Source organism: Schistocerca nitens, chromosome 9 (assembly GCF_023898315.1).
Source record: "Schistocerca nitens isolate TAMUIC-IGC-003100 chromosome 9, iqSchNite1.1, whole genome shotgun sequence".
Taxonomy (NCBI): domain Eukaryota; kingdom Metazoa; phylum Arthropoda; class Insecta; order Orthoptera; family Acrididae; genus Schistocerca; species Schistocerca nitens.
The window spans coordinates 308,904,514-308,928,781 of record NC_064622.1 but is presented as its reverse complement, the minus strand read 5'-3'; the positions used below and the strand labels follow the sequence as shown (position 1 = coordinate 308,928,781).

Sequence of the window (24,268 nt, the reverse complement as noted above, 5' to 3'; positions counted from 1 at the left end):
GTGTGACATTTATCTGTAATATGAATATTTCAGTTATATGCATTAGACTGCTTAGTACCAAAGTCAGACAGGTCACGAGGAAGGCAAGGAAAACAAAAGAAAAAGAAGGGAAGGCAACTATTTGGGGCAGTTATAAGTCATGGTACACATGTCAAATTAAATGCTGCATAAAGCAGTGAGATAACAATTTTCTAAGCAGTTCAAAGAAACCTTCTCAGTAGAAGCATATTCAAATCTCTTTTTCCCTGCCCTTTCTTCACACTAAGCACTCTCACCTGAATTCTCCTCTCTCACTTATTTCATCCATTCCTACTATCCTCATTACCCGGACAAAATAATTCCACTGATACAATTAACCTTAAAATTTCACTAAGTGAAAGATTTACTATTACTAAAGTGCTAGTCATCCATACCCTTCTGAAGAACAACCACAGTCTGTAACTCAAATTGAATGTGCACTGTACCAACCTTGCCCAACGCATCTACTTGTACTAGGTGTCTGTGACTGTGTTGACTGATTTGATGATGACAAGGACTTGCTAGAGCAACCAACACCCACACTTCGAGATGACCTCTGGAATTGTTCCTGCACATTTCCCATGTAAATCATATCATTTTTCTGTCTCAACACCTCCTGAAAATACCAGAGAAGCCGCATTATAGCTAATTACATTTACATAAAGGTTTCAAAAGAAAGTTATCATTAAACTAATGTACAAATTAATTTTTATCCACTCACCTGCTTACTTGGTCTCTCACGATCATCATCTTGATCATCATCATAATTGCTGCTAACAAGCTTGTCTACAACGGATCGTACTAGCTTCTTCCGCAGTGCAGCGTCTGATTTGTGATTTTCCACCAGTTTTTGCAACATCTGAACACTCTTTTCCAAATCACGAGCTAGTGTGCTAGCACCAGATGCCTGTACTTCACCACTATCAGTGACATCAGATTTTGTACATGCTGATGTCACGTCAGATGGAGCAGAATGTGGTCTCTCCTCTCCTGGGCTAAAGTTTTTGACAGTATCAGCTCTGTTGTTTATATGCCTTTGATAAATTTCTCCTGGCACATATTCAAAGCTGTTGGCACTGTCAATTGCTCCACTCACCTCAACTGTCTTTCCCGAAGAAATTGCTTGATTGATATTAGAAGCATTCACTGTTGTTTCATGTGATTGTTCAGATCCATTTGTGGCACACCTTGAAGTTTGTGACTGTACAGTTTGAATTACATCACCGACGCATGGATTTCTGTCTCGTTCTTTTACAAGAGTGTCTGTATCCGGCCTCCGTTCTCCACGAACTTTCTTATGAGCTCCTTTGCAAGTTCTACCTGGACAGTGACTACATTCATCATCTTCATACTTTCTCCCCTCCTTTTGCACTTGAACACTGCTGCTAGATACCTCAGTTTGTATTCCAAAATTGCTAACAGTCTTGTCAGCAACATACTGCTTTCCTTTCACAAATTCAATACTTTCTGCACCAATCAAGACTCTGTCAACATTGTTGGAGGCCATTACTCTTTCTTTACAACTCCTACTACTTACAGGGGTATCACTAACCTGAGACGAGCTACCACTGTGAGATGATGCATTGTGATCTGTCTGAATGAACACTGATACTTTTCCTAGATTTTTCAAACTGCCAGGTTTTCTTTGAGGTGGTCTGTTATTCACAACTGTTGCTATGGAAGATGATGAAGCTGAGTGGACTGCAGCCACAGCTAGATTGTTGGCATGAGGATTATGAATTCCAAGTTGTACCTCTGGTTTCTGTGTATTGCAATCTGAAGGTTTCAGCAAGAGATTTATGTCACTCTGGCTTCTATGGAGGTTAAGACTTACTTTTTCATCTGACAACTGATTTGGTCTTAAATCTACCAATGAGCAGCTTCCTGTTCTTTCCAGATTACAGTTCTCAGCACATCTATCGTCCTCCTCTTCTGGGGTTGTTTGTACTGTCTCCTTGACTTCTGACATTTCCGTTTTCCTTCCTTCACTTTTGTTTTCTCCAATTGATGCATCAGAAGGACTACAGCTTTGGTTTACATTCTGCAGAAGCACTTTATTATCAAGTCGCATAATTGGTGTAATATCATTTTCACTTTTAGTTGTACACAGGGTAGCACTTCTAATCTGTGATGTATCAATTGGTGTAGAGTGTGCAGCAGCAGTTCTTGATGCAGTAGATTTAACACTTGTCCCTGGTGTTGTGGTATTTATTACTGCAGTGGGTCCAGATTTCCCTTCTGGCTCAGACCTCTCTGGAAACACTGCTAAATGGCCTTGTGCAAGGGCCAGCCTTTCAATTGTGCTCAGGCGCTTCTCATCATTCCTGGTATCATCTGTATAATGTAGGTTGTACCTGTAACAATAAACAGAAAACTGTTGGAGAGGTAAGTCTAGCAGACAATGTTAGATGAAAACTGGAAACAATAAATAGTAGATTTAACTTGCATAAAATTATATTCTTTGCACACAGAATAAAACAATACTTTCATTGTAACTATTCATTATTCAGTCATTAAAATATAAATTTAAAAATACATATAACAAATACCATATCTACACTGAACTAAGAAAATTCTTGCCAAGAACTTCAATTTGTAATTCACAAAGATCTTTTGGAACATATTGCAGGTAAACAGTAACAAGCCCTAGAATCTGACACAGTCTAACACATTCCCAGAATGAGTCGTCTGTCACCAATTCACATACTTATCACCATGTTAAATAGATAATTTCACCAGAAGATGGAAGTAAGGTGACAGTGGTCTTCTATTTCTTAAGGAATGGCAGAAAATTGTAGACACAAAGCCGAACCAACATTGATTTCTGAAAGATTTTTTTGCTTTTAAAGATGTTTATGTGGTTGGTGTTAATTTTAGCATATATCTTGAAGACTGCAGGGAGGATGCTGATAGATCTACAGCTTTTTCATCTTGTCTGTCCGCTTTATTGTGAGGGAGAATAGTTACAGCATTGTTACATTAAAAATACTTCAGAGTTTCAATGTCCTACATCATTTTCCCCTTCTAAGTGTAAAGGCAACCTCAGTTCCACACAGAGCGTCTGCCAGAGTTGTCAATGCAGGATTACAGAGTTTCTACGGCCTGGCACACTGGTGTGGCATTTGTGTAACACAGAAGAACTTGAAGTGTTAGATTTATGAAGTTGTATCTTTATTATGAAAAGGATAGTTGCTGCTCACCATATAGCAGAGATGCTGAGTCGCAGATAGGCACAACAGAAAGACTGTCACAAAATAAGCTTTTGACCAACAAGGCCTCTGCCACAAAATAGACACACACACACACACACACACACACACACACACACACACACACACACACACACACACACACGACCACCATCTCTGGCAGCTGAAGCCAGACTCTGAAGCTAGAGTCTGGCTTCAGCTGCCAGAGACTGTGGTCATGTGAGTGTGAGTTGCGTTTGCATGAGTGTGTGTCTCTGTTGACCAAAAGCTTATTTTGTGACAGTCTTTTTGTTGTGCCTATCTGCAGCTTGGCATCTAGACTATATGGTGAGTAGCAACTATCCTTTTCATACTATTGCTAAATTTCATCCTGGTTTTTCCATTGTCTGAAGGTGTAAGTTTATGAAGACAGATCTTGTTTTAATGTATTGTGGAGGACAGTAACTTTACAACACCAGTTCCCTTACTTTCCGCAAATCAACATTTGGATTCTTCATGATGTATTATGAACACAATTTTCCGGACAATTTCATGAGCCTATATTTGTATAAATATGAAAAGTAAATTCAGCAGCTTACAACCATCTCAAAGAGGAGACACTGACTGCATAAATCACCAAGGTACTGTCAACTACACCTGAAAATAAAAAGGTAGTTTCAATCTAATGAGATGGACCTGCCTCATGGTTTAAAAACTAATATATTACTGCTGTTGTACCTCAACTTCAGTTGTTCCACAAAATGGAAATCTATTGGAACTTTATCGCTACATCTCACAGTAAGGGAGCCGTAGATGGAACAGGTGCAGTTGTGAAACTGCCAAGTGTGGAATGCGGTAAAAAAGTGAGAGTTCATTGTAGGTGATGCATCAACTTTTCCTCAGGCAGCTTCAAGAAGGCCTACCACAATTATGCAGATCTATCGTATGCCTACTGATGAAATTCAAGGAATCAATGTGAAACTTAATCTGGTTCCAATATTTTCTTTAGCATCAACACTACCAAACTTAAAAAGCAGCCAGTCCTTTTACTACAAGAAAGGATTACTACACTTATCCAGAATTTCCCTGCTGCAGATCATCATACTGAAAAACCTATAGAAAGTGTGGAAATTGGAGACTGGTACAAAGTAGGATATGATGATAAATTCTACACTCAAGAAGTACACGCAATTTTTGGAAATTCTTACCTAAACAGTGCAATGAAGGGTGCTGGTCACTATTGGAAACGGCCTGCAAAATGTAGTGGAATTCTGTACACATGACAAAATTGTAAAGAAAATTATTCCACTTGATGCCATCAATGCAAAATGGTATTTTCAGTTCTCTGACTTTTAATTGAATTCACAGTTATTTTCCCAGATGTCACATTCTTATAATTTTTTGCAGTGTTTAAAATATGAAATGTTACTGTTAAGTTTGTCTTATTGGTAAATAATGTCATATTTTCATTTCTCTGCTTGCAGGAAAAAGTTTTTCCAACAATAAGTGGCAAGTAACATGACTAACGTAACATTGAGTCATGCGCCTTTTTTCAGTATAATACAATATTTTACAAGGTACAGGTATTTTTAGAACTCTGTAACTGTGTCATCTGAATGCCAAACTACTATGCATTTTCTGTGGTAAAACCCAGATCCATACTCTTAATAGTTTGAGGATACTTTCGACCTAAAATGTACATCATCAATAGGATGTCCTAAATTTGTAACACAAGTCACAATATAAATTACATTCTTGTTCTTTAATTTTAACACACTACATTCACTCTAAAAATATTGAAACAGAATGTATCAGAATATGTTAAGCATAATACTTGTGAAGACAAAAAAAAGTAACGGTAAATTTACTACATCAAAATATCAGAGGTTTAAAAAACAAAAGTAGGCCTAATGAATTTCAGATCTGTTTAGATGAGCTACAGCCTACAAATCTTGTTGATATTATTTGTATTTCTGAACATAATTTAAGTAGTGAAATTGAAATGCTTAATATGGAAGGGTATAGCTTAGCTTCAAATTATTGTAGAAAGGAGATGGAGAAAGGAGGAGTTGCCACTTACATTAGAAAGGGTCACAATTATAAAAACACTGACATTCTTAAATACTGTAGTGATCAGCATTTTGAAGCACGTGCCACACAAGTAGAAACATGCAAAAGAAAAATAATTATAGTCACAATATACAGGGCTCCAACTCGTAACTTCCAGCTATTCTCTAAACAGCTTGATGCAGTATTGAATTTCTTAAGTTCTAAAAATAATGAACTCATACTAAGTGGAGAATTTAATTTAAATTTTTTGGAGGATTGTTACTCAAGATCCTTACCAAAGTCTCTTACCACTTCTTATAATCTCATTCCCTTAGTACAGTTCCCAACCAGGTTTATGGGTACCAGCAGCACTGCTATTTATAACATTTTCATAGATACTACCACACTAGCAAATCATAGTATAAATCCAATATTTAATAGTCTTTCAGATCATGATGCCCAGTTGCTTACATTTAATATAGTGGGATCTGATTTAACTAATAACAGGAAGTGGGAAACTATATGAATAATAAATGAAACAGGAATTGAAGGTATAAAAAACTGTTTGAGGAATACAGACTGGAAAGATGTACACAATTCACCCGGGATAAATGAAAAATGTAACTGTTCCTCTAATACGGTCACAGGTCACACTGAAAACTGCTGCCCTAAGAAAGTAATCAAAGCAAATAGATTAAAAGTTTCAAAACCTTGGACTACAAATGGAATAAAAGTACCTTGAAAAACAAAAAGAAGACTGTACTTAATGTCAAGGGAAAAGATGAATACAGAGCTAAATCACATTACAAATTATATTGTAAAATTCTAAACAAAGTAATGAGAACCTCAAAAATGTATTTATTTTCAAGAAAAAATAAATGCCTCTAATAACAAGATAAAAACTATATGGAACATCGTAAAAAGAGAGACAGGAAAAACTGATCACACAAATGAGGAAATTATGCTAAATGTAAATAATGAGTTGATTTAGAGATACCTCCAAAATTGCAGACACTTTCAACAACTTTTTCCTTTCAGTAGCAGACAACTCAGGTTTGCACAGTTCTTCAGAAGACAGCTTAAAATATTTAAAAAATGCATTTCCGCAGAAGTTTGACAAAATTCAGCTATATCCTACCTCAACGAAAGAGATTTCCAATGTTATTAGCCCTCTTAAAAACAAATGTTCCAGTAGTTATGATGAAATCAGCACTACCATAATTAAATGTTGCTCCTCAGAACTTCGTGACATACTGAGTTACTTATGTAATGAATCACTCCACAGTGGTACTTCTCCAGATAAGCTTAAATATGCTATCATCAAACCATTACACAAAAAGGTGACAAATCATCAGTGGAAAACTTCCATCCCATTTCATTATTGGCAATACTTTCAAAAGTGTCAGAATGGGTTATGTACAATATACTTTATAAACACTTAGTAAAGAAAAATACTCTCATTCACAATCAGTTTGGATTTCAGAAAGGATTGTCAACTGATCAAGCTATATTCACTTTTACTGATGATATATTAGAATCAATAAATCAAAAGTTATTGCCACTTGGAATATTCTGTGATCTGGCTACATCTTTTGATTGTATTAAGCATGATATCCTTATACAGAAGTTAAAATATTATGAGATAACAGGGGTAGCAGGCTCATGGTTCTCATCCTATCTTTTTAATAGAAAACAGTATGTGTCTGTAACAGGCTTACCACATAGCAATAGTCATTCAAAATACGAAACCATCAGACAAGGGGTGCCCCAGGGCTCTATTTTAGGTCCCTTGGTGTTCCTTTTATATATTAATGACTGTCCATATGCAGTGTCACAAAATGCAAACTTTGTCTTATTTGCAGATGATACAAGTATTGGTATAAAAAACAGTACCCGTGATCTCACTGAGCAATCAGCTAATGAAATATTTGTAAGTATCAATGGATGGTTCACAGCAAATGGATTGTCACTGAATTTTGACAAGACGCAGTACATACAGTTTAGTACCTCACAAAGAATACCTGACCCTATAAGTATAATGTATTCAAATGATGAAATTAAAGCTGTAGACAGTGTCAAATTTTTAGGGCTACAAATTGACCACAAGCTAAATTGGAAAACTCACACTCTAGACTTAATGAAACGCCTTAGTTCAGCTACATTTGCAGTACGCATGATAGCAGAAATAGGTGATTTAAAAATGAATAAGTTAGTTTATTCGGCCTACTTCCATTCACTAATGAGTTATGGAATCATCTTTTGGTGAAACTCCTCTCACAAAGAGAACATTTTCAAAATTCAGAAACAAGTCATTAGAATTAGATCTGGTGTCAGTTCTAAATCATGCAGAGATCTCTTTAAGAAACTTGGTACTCTAACTACTACTTCTCAGTACGTATACTCATTGATGCCCTTTGCCATTTCCAACATGTCTCTTTTTACACAAAATAGTGCAAAACATGATTATATTACCAGAACCAGAAACATCTGTATAAGGACTATAAAAACTTAACATTAGTACAAAACCGAGTCAAATACATGGGTACCCATATATTCAATAACTTATTAGAGCATATCAAAGGTCGTGTAAGTGATAAAGATCAGTTTCAGAGTAAATTAAAGAACTTCCTGTTGGCCAACTCCTTCCAATCCATCGATGAATATCTTCACAAGGATTATAGCTCATGACTCTGTCTGCATTAGAATTGTACAATATCTATGTATCTGAGAAAAAAAAAAACTTGGACTCTTTCCACATTCCAGAGACTCCTCTCCAAGGGATCCATGGAAAACGATAAATGTCATGTAATGTAATGTAATATTTTAGGTCCATTTCAATCTTTAATGTGGATGTATCATTCAAACAAATTAAATAGTAGTCAGCATCATTCCCTACCTAAGGCAACATGGCTCCACGAAAAATGTGATCCATGGGAAATGATAAATGTCATGTAATGTAATGTAATATTTTAGGTCCATTTAAATCTTTAATGTGGATGTAAATCATTCAAACAAATTAAATAGTAGTCAGCATCATTCATACATCAGTACCTAAGGCAGCATGGCTCCACGAAAAATGTGATCCATGGGAAATGATAAATGTCATGTAATGTAATGTAATGTAATGTAATGTAATGTAATATTTTAGGTCCATTTAAATCTTTAATGTGGATGTAAATCATTCAAACAAATTAAATAGTAGTCAGCAACATTCAAACATCAGTACCTAAGGCAACAGGGCTCCAGGAAAAATGTGAAGAGATCAAAAAAGAAATGTCTGTCTGATGGGCTGAGTCAGCTTACAAGAGTCAAAAAGACTTTCAGTAAAATTAAAAGCATGGGTGTCAACATTAAGAGTGCAATGGGAACTTCACTGTTAAGTGCAGCTGGGTGGGAGCATAGTGCAGGAAAGACTACACTGGAGGTCACTGTGAGGAGGAGCACTTGTCTGATGATGTGACACATGAAGAAATGAAAGCTGATATGGAAGACATATGGGATCCAGGGTTAAAGTCAGAGTGTAATAGAGCTTTGGAAGATTTGTGATCATGTAAGGCTGAAGGGATGGATGACATTTCTTTGGAATTTCAATCATTGGGGGAAGTGGGAATCAAGTGACTGTTCTAGTTGATGTGTAGACTATTAGTCTGGAGACATGTCATCAGACTGAAAAAAATCATCCATAGACTACACATTCACACAATCCTGAAGAAACCAAGGGCAGATAAATGCAAGAATTATCGCCGAATCAGTTTAACAGCTCGTGCATTCAAGCTGCTGAATGGGAAACAGAGCTAAGGATCTGTTAAATGATGAAAAGTCTGGCTTCGGGAAAGGTAAAGGCACCAGAGAGGCACTTCTGGCAATGAGATTGATAATGAAAGGAAGACTTAAAAAAAACTTAATACACACATTAACAGGATTTGTCGGCTTGCAAAGAGCATCCAACAATGCTACATGGGGCAAGAAGTTTCAAATTCTGAAAAAAATAAGAGTAAGATATAGGGAAAGATGGATAATACACAAGATGTACCAGAGTAAAGGTGGAACAATATGAATGGTAGACCAAGACCACAGTGCTCTGATTAGTCTTTTGCCCTACAGTCCAATCTATACATTGGAGAAAAAAAAACACACACACAGATCTGTTGATGACACTGCTATCCACATGGAAATTGAAGAAGAATTACGGTAGGCCTACACATTGAGTGGATGAACAGTGTAATGAGTAAACAATAGAGATTTAGAGCAAAAAAAGAGAGAGAGAGAGAGAGAGAGAGAGAGAGAGAGAGAGAGAGAGAGAGAGAGAGAAGGTGAAAGAAATTAAAAGTAGCAGAAGTGACAGCAGTCAACTTATCATCAAAATGGGGGACCATGAAGTTAAAGAATTCTCTTACATTGAAAGTAATATATGACGGATGAAGCAAAAGGGACCTAAAAAGCAGATTAGCACAGGCAATGAGAGCATTCTTGGCAAAGAGAAGTCTGCTAGTATCAAAGCTCCGCTTTAATCTGAGGAAAAAAACTTCTGAGAATGTACATTTGGAGAACAGCATTGTACGGTTAGTGAATCACAAACTGTGAGAAAACAGGATAAAAATTCTGGGCTGTGGTGCTATAGAAGTATACTGAAAGCTACATGGAATAGAAAGAATTGGGAGGTTCTCTGCAGAACTGACAAAGAAAGGAACATATGGAAAACACAGAGAAGAAGAAGGAACAGGATGATACAACACACATAAAGATCAGGAAATAGCTTCCATGTTACGAGTGGGAGCTGAGACAGGTAAAACGTGGAAGGTAAGACATAAATGGAATAGGGCCTACATCTAACAAATAATTGAGTATAAATAATAGGGTAGGTAAAAAATTCTACTCACCAAGCAACAGCAGGAGAACACGTAAATAAAAGGTTGCTAGCTTCTGGAGGCAGTGACTGCTGCTTCTGGCAGACGTGTTGAAGGGGAAGGAGGAAGGGTGAAGGAAAAGGACTGGTGAGGTTTAAGAAAAGTAGTACAGTTCGTAAAAGTCACCCAGAACCCTGGGTCAGGAAGTCTTACCAGAGGGGATGAGAAGGAAAGACTGGGTGTTGGGAACTGCACCAAATGAGATTTGAAAACCTGAGAGTTTAAAGGTGGAAGATAGGGTAATATACAAGACAGAGATTACTGCTAGAACATTGTGCATGAGTTAATAAGAGCGAAAAGCTAATTGCATCATATGTGATAGAGGTGGGAGGGGGATGGCGAAAAATAGAGGTCAGGAAAAGAAAGCTGCAGAAAACCAAAAGGGAGTGAAGAAAGGAACAGGCCTAGTTACTGTGAAGAAATGCTGATACCAAAGAAATTAATGTAAATTAGGCCAGATGGGTGGCAAGAACCAAGGACACAGCATCATTTCCCACCAGCGGAGTTCCGAGAGGGGAATAATCCAGATGGCATGTGTGGTGAAACAACCACAAGAGGTCACGACTGTGCTCTACAACAGGATATTGTATGTTGGCAGTATACACTCTCTGCCTATGCCTATTCATCTTAACAGAGAGACCAAACAGTTTTTACATAATAGAGGACATTATTTCAGAAAGTCACAGCCTTGTCGAAGTAGCTGATTAATACATTCAAGACCAGGATAATACTAAGTGACAACTGGTGTACTCCAAAGCTGCTTTATGGAGGAATCAGTAGTACCCGGGTTGTATGAGATAACTCATGAAATTTGCTTTTGAACTAAGCTGGAGGGGTAACTACATCCAGTGAAGGCGGAGGTGAGAATGGTGTGTACTGCTGTAAACAATCTGCACCTTAACAAGTATCTTTGCCTTGAAGGATAAGACTAGGGTATGGGAAGGAATGTTTGACATGGAAAGGATGGCAACTGTCAAAATGGATGTATTGTTCTTTGTCAGTAGATTTAATGCGAATATAAATGTGTAGCTGACCTTTAGTGAAAATGAGACCAATGTTGAGGAAAGTGGCAGGGATTCAGAATTAAGAGCGTGTGAAATTTAATTGGAAGAATATTTAGAGATTCCAGGAATTTTAACAGGTCAGCCTCACCAAGAGTCCATACATGGTAAAGATGTCATAAATGTATATAAACCAAACTAGGGCCTGAAGGCTTATGGATCCCAGGAAAGCGTTCTCCAACTGACTAACTAAAAGGTCCTGATCTATTGGTATGTTTGCCCCTCAAAGATGAAGTAGTTGTTTATAAGTATAAGGATGGTTAAGGGCAACAGGAAGGATATCGTAGGTTTGGAATCAGATGGGCATTGTCAAAGGAAATGTTCAGCAGCAGTCAGACTGCGTACTTGGGGGATGTTGGCATAGAGGGAGGTGGCATCAATGGTGACAAGCAAAGTGTGAGGTGGGAGTATACGTGCACAGATTTCAGATGATCTGGGCAATGGCTGGTGTCTTTAATACAAGAGGGACATCTTTGTACTGTGGGTTGCAGGTGTTGATCAACTAAGGCAGATATATGTTAGGTGGGTGCTTTGAAGCCAGCAACCATGAGATGGACAGGGTGATTGGGTTTGTGGATCTTAGGAAGAAAGTAAAAGGTTGGGATGCATGATTTGGGATGTATATTAAGTTCTGTGAACTGAAGTCTCAGTCCCTCTAAGGGGCCTGAGGTTTTATTTGTGCGGTCTCCTGTTGCCGCTTGATCAGTAGATTGTTTTACCTATCCAGTTACTTACATTTTCACAAAATTGATTATTTTCATTGGTAAATAATTGAGTATGTGTGGTACACATGCTACTCTGTGATGAAGAAGTTGACACAAGAGAGAAATTCGTGGCAGACTGTGTCCAACTAGTAAAAAAAAAGGGGGGGGGGGTACTTTCGGTCAGCTTGACTGTTGTTCGAGTGAACAGGTTGGGAAAGGAGAAAGATCACAGTTCAACTAACCTCTTGGCAATGATGAGGCCATGACAGGCAGACTACAAGGTATTTTAAAACAAGAATATGAGAAGTAATTGGCTGCATCCTTTTTAAAGGAAGCATCCTGACATTCAGCTTCATCAATTTAAAGAAATCACAGAAAATCAAAGCTGACTGGTTAGACAGCACTTCATGCTGTACTCCTCCTGAATATAAGCCCAGTGAGCTAAACATTGCACCACGTCATTTAGTATGTGTCCACCGGAGTCTGATCCTGCAATTACACTCATACACACTGTACACTTGGCATATTATCTGATTAAATCATCCCTTGTGTTAAATAGGTGCTTCAGATGTTATACTTTCTTTACTATCAGATTTCCATAAATACGTAGGTTGGAATTTAAATAGTGGCAACACCGCTGTGGAGACACTATGCAATGGAATATACTACTGTCGCTGATAGCACACGTTGTTGACATACCTACCGTATCTCTGAGCAAATGGACTTGCCCGTCCCACATCACCGGCATGCCCACAACCGAGGGGAAACAGTCACTTGTGAGTGAGCGGTCTAACGTAACGGTGACACCATGTTTTCGAAACACGAACAACAGAGTTGGATCAAGATTGAATGTGCCAGAGGTCGTACAGCATGACAGTGTCGTCAAGGTCTTCAAGAGGCTTGCCGGGAATCGGGATTGCCATACAGAACAGTCACACATTGGGTAAAAGCCTTCAACGAAGGTTGGCAAACTGTGGCACACATGCATCGGGCAGGTCGGCCTACCATTTCTGAAGAAGAACTGCTGTTGCTGCATTAGTGGACAGTGCTTGACGCCATACGATTTGTTTTAGGAGCATCACCTGTAACCAGCTTTGCGAAAGAAGCAGCAACACTTTCTGTGCAACCCACCAATCATTCTGCACGACAACGCGTGGGCGCATACAGCGCAAGCTGTGGCTGTTCTGTTCGGCCGATGGGAGTGGGAATTACTGTACCATCCACTTAAGTCCTTATGACTTTGATTTGATTCCAAAGATGAAGGAACCACTTTGTGGCATTTGCTTCAGAACTGTTCCAGAGATTCAACAAGCAGTAGACCGCTCCAATCGCACCATCAACAGAACAGGCTCTGCTAATAGTATACTACACCTTCCACTTCGCTGGCAACGGTTTCTACACAACATTGGTGACTACTTTGAAGGACAGTAACAGGTACAAACATATAACTCTTTTGTATTGGTTGTGAATAAATAGTTGCCACTATTTAAGATCCAACCATCTTATTTACGAGCGTGTGTCAGTTAATAGACCACATCCAATATCTTCTCGTTGCTTGACCATTAACAAAGAGGTGAAAATTGAGGAATCTGTTGTAATGTTTGTCTATTAGTCTGTGTTACTTTCATTCTGATATTTCACTGTTCCATGTTTTATTAAAATATTTTGTTTTATTACAGTAAGTTATGTGAGCTAGGCCTACATGTCCTAACATGTTACAAATGTGATACAGATGTTCAGCTAAATAACAAATTAAATAAGTAGTGACAGCCTTACTCAGTAAGTCTGGTTTCTTGTTTGGAAAACAGCATATCTCAAAGCATCCCAATGGGAGTGCGAGTGAACTGTTTTTCTCATAAAGTCTAAGATATGTATCAACTTTGTGAACACAAAGGCCATGTCAAAACCACACGACAACTCTAAAAGATGCGGAAAAGTTCCAACTAAAGAAAAGAATTGGAGGACTTTGGATTACAGAAGTGTCTGATTCCACCCATCCGCTTTGATGCATGACGTCATCAATATGGCGGAAATGGCTACTCTAAGCGTTTCCAATATGGCACCTATGATGTCACTACATACACACAGCAACACACACGAAGATATGTATAAATAAGACAATAACATCTTCCTCCTAAAATACAATCAAACTAACAGGACAATCGTGGAAAATTAGGGTTTTTTGGGTGGGGACAAGCTAAATATAACAGGGGGGGGGGGGGGGGGGGGAAACACCATGATCCCAAAACACACAAAAAGATGAACAAAAAATAATTACAAAATCTATAGGAATCAGACACTTCCCTTGATAAATATAGGTCAACCGCAGCTGACTATACCAAAACACCAACACCTACAGCAAAAACTACGGAAATTGGATTTAGACATTTCCCTTGACCACTGCTGACGATACCAAAACACCAATACATACATATAAAACTACGAAAATTGGAATAGGTCATTTTCCTTGACCTTTATAGGTCAATCACAACTACTGATACGAAAAAACCAACACCTACGAAAAAGGGGGCAATCCGTACCAAGTAGTCAAGCACTGGTCGCTTGACCATCTCAGAAAAGTTTTATATTTGCTGGCTGAATTCCCCAATGTTTAGTAGTCACAAAAATATTTATTGTTTATTATTTTGAAATGGCGGCCATATTTGTTCCAGGCTACATGCGTTTTTTCTTATTTGCAAGCATCTACATTTTTTACAATTATTCAGTAGTGGATTGTCCTAAGCCTTTCAGATAAAATGCATTTAGTTCAACACACTCTGGGCTACAAATTAACATCATTATCACTTAGCTGAATGTATTCCTTAATATATTTTTAATAGTTCAAAGTTATCAGCCACAAATTAAAAAAACTCAGTTTTTGAACAGTAGTTTTTGAAAGAAAAGCTTTAATATTTTTTTTCTGCTATTACACTGTATAGTATAGTTACTTTTTATAGAGTATCAATGGTGAGCAGCTTACACTTAAAAAAAATACACTATTTTAAAAATTGATTTTTTTTTAATTTTTCCATTTTGTGGCCTGCAATATCTTTGTTGGGGGAACAGATAAAAACCTGAAAATTTCACAATTAATAGACCTTTATGATATCAAACTTCAGTATAAATTTCAACTTTGAGATTCAATTGGAAGTTATGGAAAAAAGATTACAAACACGAGTCAAAAATATATTTTTTAACATCAAATAAAGTATACCTATTGCATAATGTAACACACCACATTACACTAGCTAATGATTACTTGTCGAAACAATGTCGTTATTGTTTCAGCAGGCTAAAAATTGCATCTGAAATCCTATACAAGTCTGATTGTTGTCTTCCCCCTTACACCAACAATTGTCTACTCACACTCATTTAGCTAGAAGTTCTTGAAGTGTGCAGTTGAAAAATGGTGTCTCAGTTTTCTGTTGGTGTTATTATTAATGAAGCATGTCATAGAAGTATGTATGGAGTGTATCCTAAAGACATTACTTTAATCAAAGATTACAGCGCAGAAGAAAAAGTGTTGTTTTACTTACAAGTCAGCCCAGAGGTCATATCAACATGAAATACCATAAAATGAAATACTTAAAAAAATGTCATCAACTTTTTGGTCAGTCTTGCATGGACCCTTTTGAGAAACATAAGAAACCTGCAACAAAAGGTCTGCGAGAAATAACACTTGATCATTATTCTAAAAATAAAAGCCCTTTTGTCAATCTCATGTTATTCTAAGATATTTGTAATTCACAAGAGAAAGTATAGTGAAACCTCAGATACAGAATTTTGTGACTTATCAGCAACCATTAAAAAAGTACATACAGCTTATGAAATCCTCGGTATATCACCTGCTAGTAAAATAACAGTCATTTAATGTCTGGCAAAAACCACTGTGTGTCTGTGAAAGAAAATGGTTCTAAGATTCAAAGCCAAAAAAGGTTAATATTGTGTAATTTAAATGAACTATTCACTGAATTTAAAAAAGAAAATACTGACATTAAAATTGGAAGATCAAAGTTTAGCGAGTTAAGACCAAGATGGTGTATTGTTGCAGGGGCATCTGGCACCCATAATGTTTGTGTTTGTTTGTATCATCAGAACGTAAAGTTGATGATAGGTGGGGCTAATCTTAGAGTTGACTATAAAGACCTTTTGGAAGTTATGGTATGCAATACTGAGTTACAATTGTATGATCAAGGGAAAATGTGAAGATTGTCCAGGCAAACAAGACTTACTTGACATGTTTGAAGAATCCTAAGGAGATGATATGATGGGTAACACAAGACAGAAGGATGAAGGGTATCAGACAGATGCCATATTCCTTGACTTCCGGAAAGCGTTTGACTCGATGCCCCACTGCAGACTCCTAACTAAGGTACGAGCATATGGGATTGGTTCCCAAATATGTGAGTGGCTCGAAGACTTCTTAAGTAATAGAACCCAGTACGTTGTCCTCGATGTGAGTGTTCATCGGAGGTGAGGGTATCATCTGGAGTGTCCTAGGGAAGTGTGGTAGGTCCGCTGTTGTTTTCTATCTACATAAATGATCTTTTGGATGTGCGGCTGTTTGCTGATGATGCTGTGGTGTACGCGAAGGCGTCGTCGTTGAGTGACTGTCGGAGGACACAAGATGACTTGGACAGGACTTGTGATTGGTGTAAAGAATGGCAGCTAACTCTAAATATAGATAAATGTAAATTAATGCATGTGAATAGGAAAAAGAATCCTGTAATGTTTGAATACTCCATTAGTAGTGTAGCGCTTGACACAGTCAAGTCGAGTAAATATTTGGGCATAACATTCCACAGCGATATGAAATGGGACAAGCATGTAATGGCAGTTGTGGGGAAGGCGGATAGTCGTCTTCGGTTCATTGGTAGAATTTTGGGAAGATGTGGTTCATTTGTAAAGGAGACTGCTTATAAAACACTAATACGACCTATTCTTGAGTACTGCTCGAGCGTTTGGGAACCCTATCAGATCGGATTGAGGGAGGACATAGTAGCAATTCAGAGGGGGGCTGCTAGGTTTGTTACTGGTAGGTTCGATCATGCTTCAGGAACTCGAGTGGGAGTCTCTGGAGGAACGGAGGCATTCTTTTCGTGAATCGCTACTGAGGAAATTTAGAGAACCAGCATTTGAGGCTGACTGCACTTCAATTTTACTGCCGCCAACTTATATTTTGTGGAAAGACCACAAAGATAAGATAAGAGAGATTAGGGCTCATACAGAGGCATATAGGCAGTCATTTTTCCCTCATTCTGTTTGGAAGTGGAACAGGAAGAGAAGATGCTAGTTGTGGTACGAGGTACCCTCTGCCACGCACTGTATGGTGGACTGTGGAGTTGTATGTAGATGTAGATGACAGAACTGAAAAGGCAACAGTCATAAAATCACGAGAACAGTTTTTTTGAAGCGTTGGTGGGTAACCTTGAAAATCTGAAAATGCATCATTTTATTGCAAAAGCTCAAAGTAAATTTTTGAAAGACAAAAATCAAACTTTGGCAGCTGATGAATGCTTAGTTCTTGCTGAATTTTCAGAAAATTATTCCTTTGTTGTTCAAGATAAGTACAAGGGCACCACTGGGTAAACAGACAGGCTACAGTTCATCCATTCGAATTCTATTATAAAGATGAAGATAAACTAATGAGTGACAGCTTTTGGGTCATAAGTGACTACCATGAACACAACACTACAGCAGTGCACATTTTTCAAATAAAATTAACAAACTACATTAAACAGCACCACCCTTCCATAAAAAAACTGATTTACTTTTCGGATGAAGCAGTAAGTCAATATAAAAACAAAATAAAATTTATTAACATCTCCTTTCATAAAGAAGATTTTGGGTTTGATGGAGAATGGCACTTTTTCGCTTCATGCCATGGGAAGAGTGCTTGTGATGGTGTCGGGGGTGCAACAAAGCAAGCTGTCACAAAAGCAAGTCTGCAGCGGACCGATGACAATCATATCATAACACCTCAAGAAATGTTTGAATTCTACAAAAAACATACCAAAGGATTTACCTATCTTTTTATACAGTGTGAGAAAATACAATAAGTCCATGACAGTGTCTTGAAGGAAAGGTACAACACTTACCAGAAGATTAAAGGCACTCAATCTTTTCAATGTTTTGTACCCCATTCACACAACTTACTGAAGTGTAAGATCACATCAACTTCACCTGATAGTGAACTTCATCAGTGTGGAAAACATGTACAACTGGTTCTTCAAAATAAAGACATAGTGGCTTGTGTTTACGATGAACAGTGGTGGGTTGGCAAAGTTGATAATATTGACTGTCAAAACCAATATTTACATGTTGTATTTTATCACCCTCCAGGACCAAGTACATCCTTCAAAAAATTTGAGAAAGATCAAGTTTGGACGCCACTTAAAAATGTACTAAGGAAGCTGTCTCCCATGGAATTTACAACTGTGACCGGACGAATTTATAATCTAACACCCAAATTGAGTGAACAAATTTCTCAAATGTTCAATGAGTGATGCACTAAAAACTAATAACAAGAGAACAATATAATGTAATTAGTAGGATTATTTTCAATAAACAAAGTAAGTAATCATTGATATGATTAAATTATATACTGTAACTGATATATTTTATTCCATAAGCCTAAATATAGCAGATGTTAAAAAACGTGTTTTTGACTCGTGTTTGTAATTTTTTTCCATAACTTCCAATTGAATCTCAAAGTTGAAATTTATATTTAAGTTTGATATCATAAAGGTCTTTACACTGTGAAAGTTTCAGATTTTCAACTGGTCCCCAACAAAGATATTGCAGGCCACAAAATGGAAAACTTTTAAAAAATCCATTATTTTAAAATAGTGTATTTTTTAAGTGTAAGCTGCTCACCATTGATACTCTATAAAAAGTAACTATACTATACAGTGTAATAGCAGGAAAAATATTAAAGCTGAGAAATTAATCTGTCTTTGGAAAACTACTGTTCAAATATTGAGTTTTTTTAATTTGTGGCCGAATACTTTGAACTATTAAAATTATTAAAGAATACATTCAGCTAAGTGATAATGATGTTTATTTGTAACACAGAGTGGTATGTGTTTAACTAAATGCATTTTATCTGAAAGGCTTAGGACAATCAACTAATGAGTAACTGTAAAAAATGTAGATGCCTGCAAATACGAAAAAACGCATGTGGCCTGGAACATATACCGCCGCCATTTCAAAATAATAAATTCTTTAAAAAAATATTTTTGTGACTACTTAACATTGGGGAATTCACCCAGCAAATATAAAGTTTTTCCGAGATGGTCAAGCAACAAATTATTTTTGCTTGGACCACTTGGTATGGATTGACCCAAAAGAAAACCGAAACCACATCATCTCAAAAATTCAAAAGTCAAACATTCCTACATCAATTAAAAGGCATTCAATACACAATAAATACACAGAAAATTACAACAAACAGTCCCAAAAAAAAAAATTACTTATCACCAACAGACACAAGACGACATCTACAAACACAACCAACTCCAACTCCGCGCCATAATGACATCGTACATAACACCCTTACGTCATGTGTCAAAGCAGATGGTTGGAATCGGATGCTTACATTGACCCGAGGACTTGAATTCTAATAGTCACACACATGTAAATCTTGTCCACTCAGTTTCAACACATAAGAAGTTAAGGGAAGCTACTTGTTTCTCCAGCAATAATAAGCACTCTGATAAAGATACACTAATTAACAATAAATACAAATAATTCAGCTACAAACACAAGCTCATGGTCTTGCGGTAGTGTTCTCACTTCCAGCACACAGGGTTCCGGGTTCGATTCCCGGAGGGGTCAGGGCTTTTTCCTGCCTCGAGATGACTGGGCATTGTTTTGTCATCTGCATCATCATCATTAATCCCCATTATGGTCGGAGGAAGGCAATGGCAAACCACCTCCACTAGGACCTTGCCTAGTACGATGGTGCGGGTCTCCCAAATTGTCCTCTACCCTCCTCGGAGTATGGGACCTCATCATTATCAACAACAACATAACACCACGCTGCGATGGAGCACTTCCTTTCACGCCGATCACCTGCCACCCTACCTAAAACCTCTTTCCTCATTACCTTAGCCAGCTTCATCCTGACCCACAACTTCTTCACTTTTGAAGGCCAGACATACCAACAATTAAAGGGAACAGCCATGGGTACCAGAATGGCCCCCTCGTACGCCAACCTATTCATGGGTCGCTTAGAGGAAGCCTTCTTGGTTACCCAGGCCTGCCAACCCACAGTTTGGTACAGATTTATTGATGACATCTTCATGATCTGGACTCACAGTGAAGACGAACTCCAGAATCTCCTCTCCAACCTCAACTCCTTCGGTTCCATCAGATTCACCTGGTCCTACTCCAAATCCCACGCCACTTTCCTTGACGTTGACCTCCATCTGTCCAATGGCCAGCTTCACACATCCGTCTACATCAAACCCACCAACAAGCAACAGTACCTCCATTATGACAGCTGCCACCCATTCCACATCAAACGGTCCCTTCCCTACAGCCTAGGTCTTCGTGGCAAACGAATCTGCTCCACTCCGGAATCTCTGATCCATTACACCAACAACCTGACAACAGCTTTCGCATCCCGCAACTACCCTCCCGACCTGGTACAGAAGCAAATAACCAGAGCCACTTCCTCATCCCCTCAAACCCAGAACCTCCCACAGAAGAACAACAAAAGTGCCCCCACTAGTGACAGGATACTTTCCGGGACTGGACCAGACTCTGAATGTGGCTCTCCAGCAAGGATACGACTTCCTCAAATCCTGCCCTGAAATGAGATCCATCCTTCATGAAATCCTCCCCACTCCACCAAGAGTGTCTTTCCGCCGTCCACCTAACCTTCGTAACCTGTTAGATCATCCCTATGAAATCCCCAAACCACCCTCCCTTCCCTCTGGCTCCTACCCTTGTAACCACCCACGGTGTAAAACCTGTCCCATGCACCCTCCCACCACCACCTACTCCATCCTGTAACCCAGAAGGTGTACACGATCAAAGGCAGAGCCATGTGTGAAAGCACCCACATGATTTACCAACTGACCTGCCTATACTGTGACGCATTCTATGTGGGAATGACCTGCAACAAACTGTCCATTCGCATGAATGGACACAGGCAGACAGTGTTTGTTGGTAATGAGGATCACCCTGTGGCTAAACATGCCTTGGTGCACGGCCAGCACATCTTGGCACAGTGTTACACTGTCCGGGTTATCTGGATACTTCCCACTAACACCAACCTATCCGAACTCCGGAGATGGGAACTTGCTCTTCAATATATCCTCTCTTCCCGTTACCCACCAGGCCTCAATCTCCGCTAATTTCAAGTTGCCGCCACTCATACCTCACCTGTCATTCAACAACATCTTTGCCTCTGCACTTCCGCCTCGACTGACATCTCTGCCCAAATTCTTTGTCTTTGTGTGTGTGTGTGTGTGTGTGTGCGCGCGCGTGCCAGTGTATACCCGTCCTTTTTTCCCCCTAAGGTAAGTCTTTCCGCTTCCGGGATTGGAATGACTCCTCACCCTCTCCCTTAAAACCCACATCCTTTCGTCTTTCCCTCTCCTTCCCTCTTTCCTGACGAGGCAACCGTTGGTTGCGAAAGCTAGAATTTTGTGTGTATGTTTGTGTGTCTATCGACCTGCCAGCGCTTTCATTTGGTAAGTCACATCATCTTTGTTTTTATATATCTAAAAACAAAGATGATGTGACTTACCAAACAAAAGCGCTGGCACGTCGATAGACACACAAACAAACACAAACATACACTCAAAATTCAAGCTTTCGCAACAAACTGTTGCCTCATCAGTATGACCAAAGCACTAAAACACAAAGTCACCAAAGCACACACCTGTCTACTACATGTGTAGTAGAAGTTATCCCCAAAACCACTGTCTTAATGTCATCTATATCTATCTGTTGTAACTTAAAACATATGCTAAGCTCAGGCGTAAAGAGCTATTGTGAATAGAAGCAGGATGCATTCTGAAAAAATAGTTCGTGTGAAACCCTACTCGAGCTTTTCTCACAGATAGTCATGAAAGCCTGGTACCAAGACAATCAAGTGGATGCAGTATTCCTTTACTACTAAAAAGCATTTGACTCACTACCTCATCAGTGTTTATTAATGAAAGTATAATTATATGGAGTATCAATCAAAATTTGTGATGGAACTGAGGATTTCTTGGTTGGGAGGAGACAGCAAATTATCTTGCATTATGACTCATTAACAAATGAAGAAATGACTTAAGGGAAGTCCCAAGAAAGTGTGCTGAGACACTTGTATTCATATTATGTAGTAATGACTTAGTAGACAATATTAATAGCAACCTGTGACACTTTACATATGTTTCAGTTAGGCCTATCTAAAAAAAACTACTAGCCTATCTGAAAAAAGAATGACAAATATCCTGATAGGGTTTGAATGAGATAAATGATAGACAAATTGCTTTAAATGTACAGAAACGAATCAACATAATATCCAGTGATTTCAGTGCGAACAAGCACTACTGTAATTAGTCAACTCTTAAAAATACCTGTATACAACAATCCGTGGCAATATAAAAAGGAATCATTACACAGCACAAGTACATGTACAGCAAGGGGCAAACTTCAGTCGGAAAAATGCACTGAGTTTACAAGAGACACTGCTTGCTAAATGGTCATGCAGTCCATCCTAAACTACTGCTCATGTGCGTGTGATCAATTTCTTTATAATCAATCTATGCCACCCAAGTTGCAAAAGTCGCAAAACAGCACTTACTTTTCAAAGTCACTGGGACATGAGAAAAAGCAGGTTTTTTAATGAATTTGGAAAAAGTAATTCCCGGTGAGTGTCTCCCTATTAATTCCCTATGAAAATTTGTACGTCATGGTAAGATATAAGTTTTCCGATGCATTTAGAAAAATATTGTCTCTACCTAACAACCATCTACGGGAAACACTAAATCGTGACCGGTATTACCAAAAGCATTTCAGTGTCTAATACTCTTTAATGGTGGGCTCATTATCGCAGATCTGGTTTACAGCGCTTTACACAACATAATACAAGTAGCCTACATAAATAACAGCAACTGGTCACTTACCCAACATCAGCGCCGCTATCCCATTCTAGGCGTCGAGCAGAAGCAACGCTCGATGCCGACGACGGTGATGGTACTCTACCGACGCCACCATCTGAACTCGTCAAAAAAACTTCCTGCGTATCTTGTGACCCTAGAACCTCTTTCACTGGCTCTCCACTAGTAACGGGGAAATAACTGCTGAATTTACTTCCTGTCGTTTCACCTTTTGTATCAGTTATTGTTCTATGTCCAGAATGGATTGATACATGGACAGGGCCATCGTTCTCCGAAGACTCTTTCTCATAACTGCTAGAAGAACCTGACAGTGCATTTGAATTTCGTCTTACTCTACCGGAATTTTTGCTTTTCTTACGTCTCTCTGGTAAGTGGGACATTCTGTATTATTGATTTTAAAAAATTACCGCATCAGGTAGATTAATTTGTACACAAACGTCACGTCAGACCCTGAATCACCACCATAAAACATTCGACATTTTGCTCAGACATAATAATTTTTCTTCTTCTCATAGACTAATACGTCTGTAGTACCCTCAGACTAAAATCATACGACACTAAAATTATATTAAATGTTTCAACTACAAAAACAAACAGAACACCACTTTCCTTGACACTTAGAAACACACGCAAAGTGTCTGTTGTCAACATAAATTTGAAAAGTGGAAATAATCGCGTCGATTGGCCAAAGCTCATAACATCTAAGATAGTGTCTACATAACCATCATTAGTCGATACCTTTCAGTTAAAAAGCACAACAAAGTTACCAATTTTAACTATCATTTCACAGTTATGTGAAACCCGCTGGACAAGTAGCATGAGTGGTTATTGTCTAGTTACCGGATTGGAAATATATGCATATAGCAACACCTATATAGGCCGTAAACAGTAATACCCTAAGAATATCACCGAGCGAGGTGGCGCAGTGGTTAGCACACTGGACTCGCATTCGGGAAGACGTCGGTTCAATCCCGTCTCCAGCCATCCTGATTTAGGTTTTCCGTGATTTCCCTAAATCGTTTCAGGCGAATGCCGGGATGGTTCCTTTGAAAGGGCACGGCCGATTTCCTTCCCCATCCTTCCCTAACCCGAGCTTGCGCTCCGTCTCTAATGACCTCGTTGTCGACGGGACGTTAAACAACACTAACCTAACCTAAGAATATCACACATAGTTGCATTTTCAGTCATTGACTCAATAGACATTTTTAGCCTTGTTTTTCT

The 24,268-nt window shown here is 38.5% G+C and overlaps 1 protein-coding gene across 4 annotated transcripts in view; it reads right to left on the bottom strand.

The window, feature by feature from the left end:
• The window catches only part of LOC126203551 (uncharacterized), an 88,320-nt gene extending 64,639 nt beyond the window's left edge, over positions 1-23,681 (bottom strand). For all 4 annotated transcript variants that reach the window (XR_007540297.1, XM_049937872.1, XM_049937873.1 and 1 more), the window contains exons 1-3: positions 23,054-23,681; positions 740-2,372; positions 469-634 (exon numbers count right to left, since the gene is read on the bottom strand). Coding sequence is in view for 3 of the 4 variants with exons in the window: in XM_049937872.1 (XP_049793829.1) it covers positions 469-634; positions 740-2,372; positions 23,054-23,427 (2,173 nt within the window). In the remaining variant the exon portion in view is untranslated. The remainder of the gene's footprint in view (positions 1-468; positions 635-739; positions 2,373-23,053) is intronic.
• Positions 23,682-24,268: the final 587 nt, after the last annotated feature.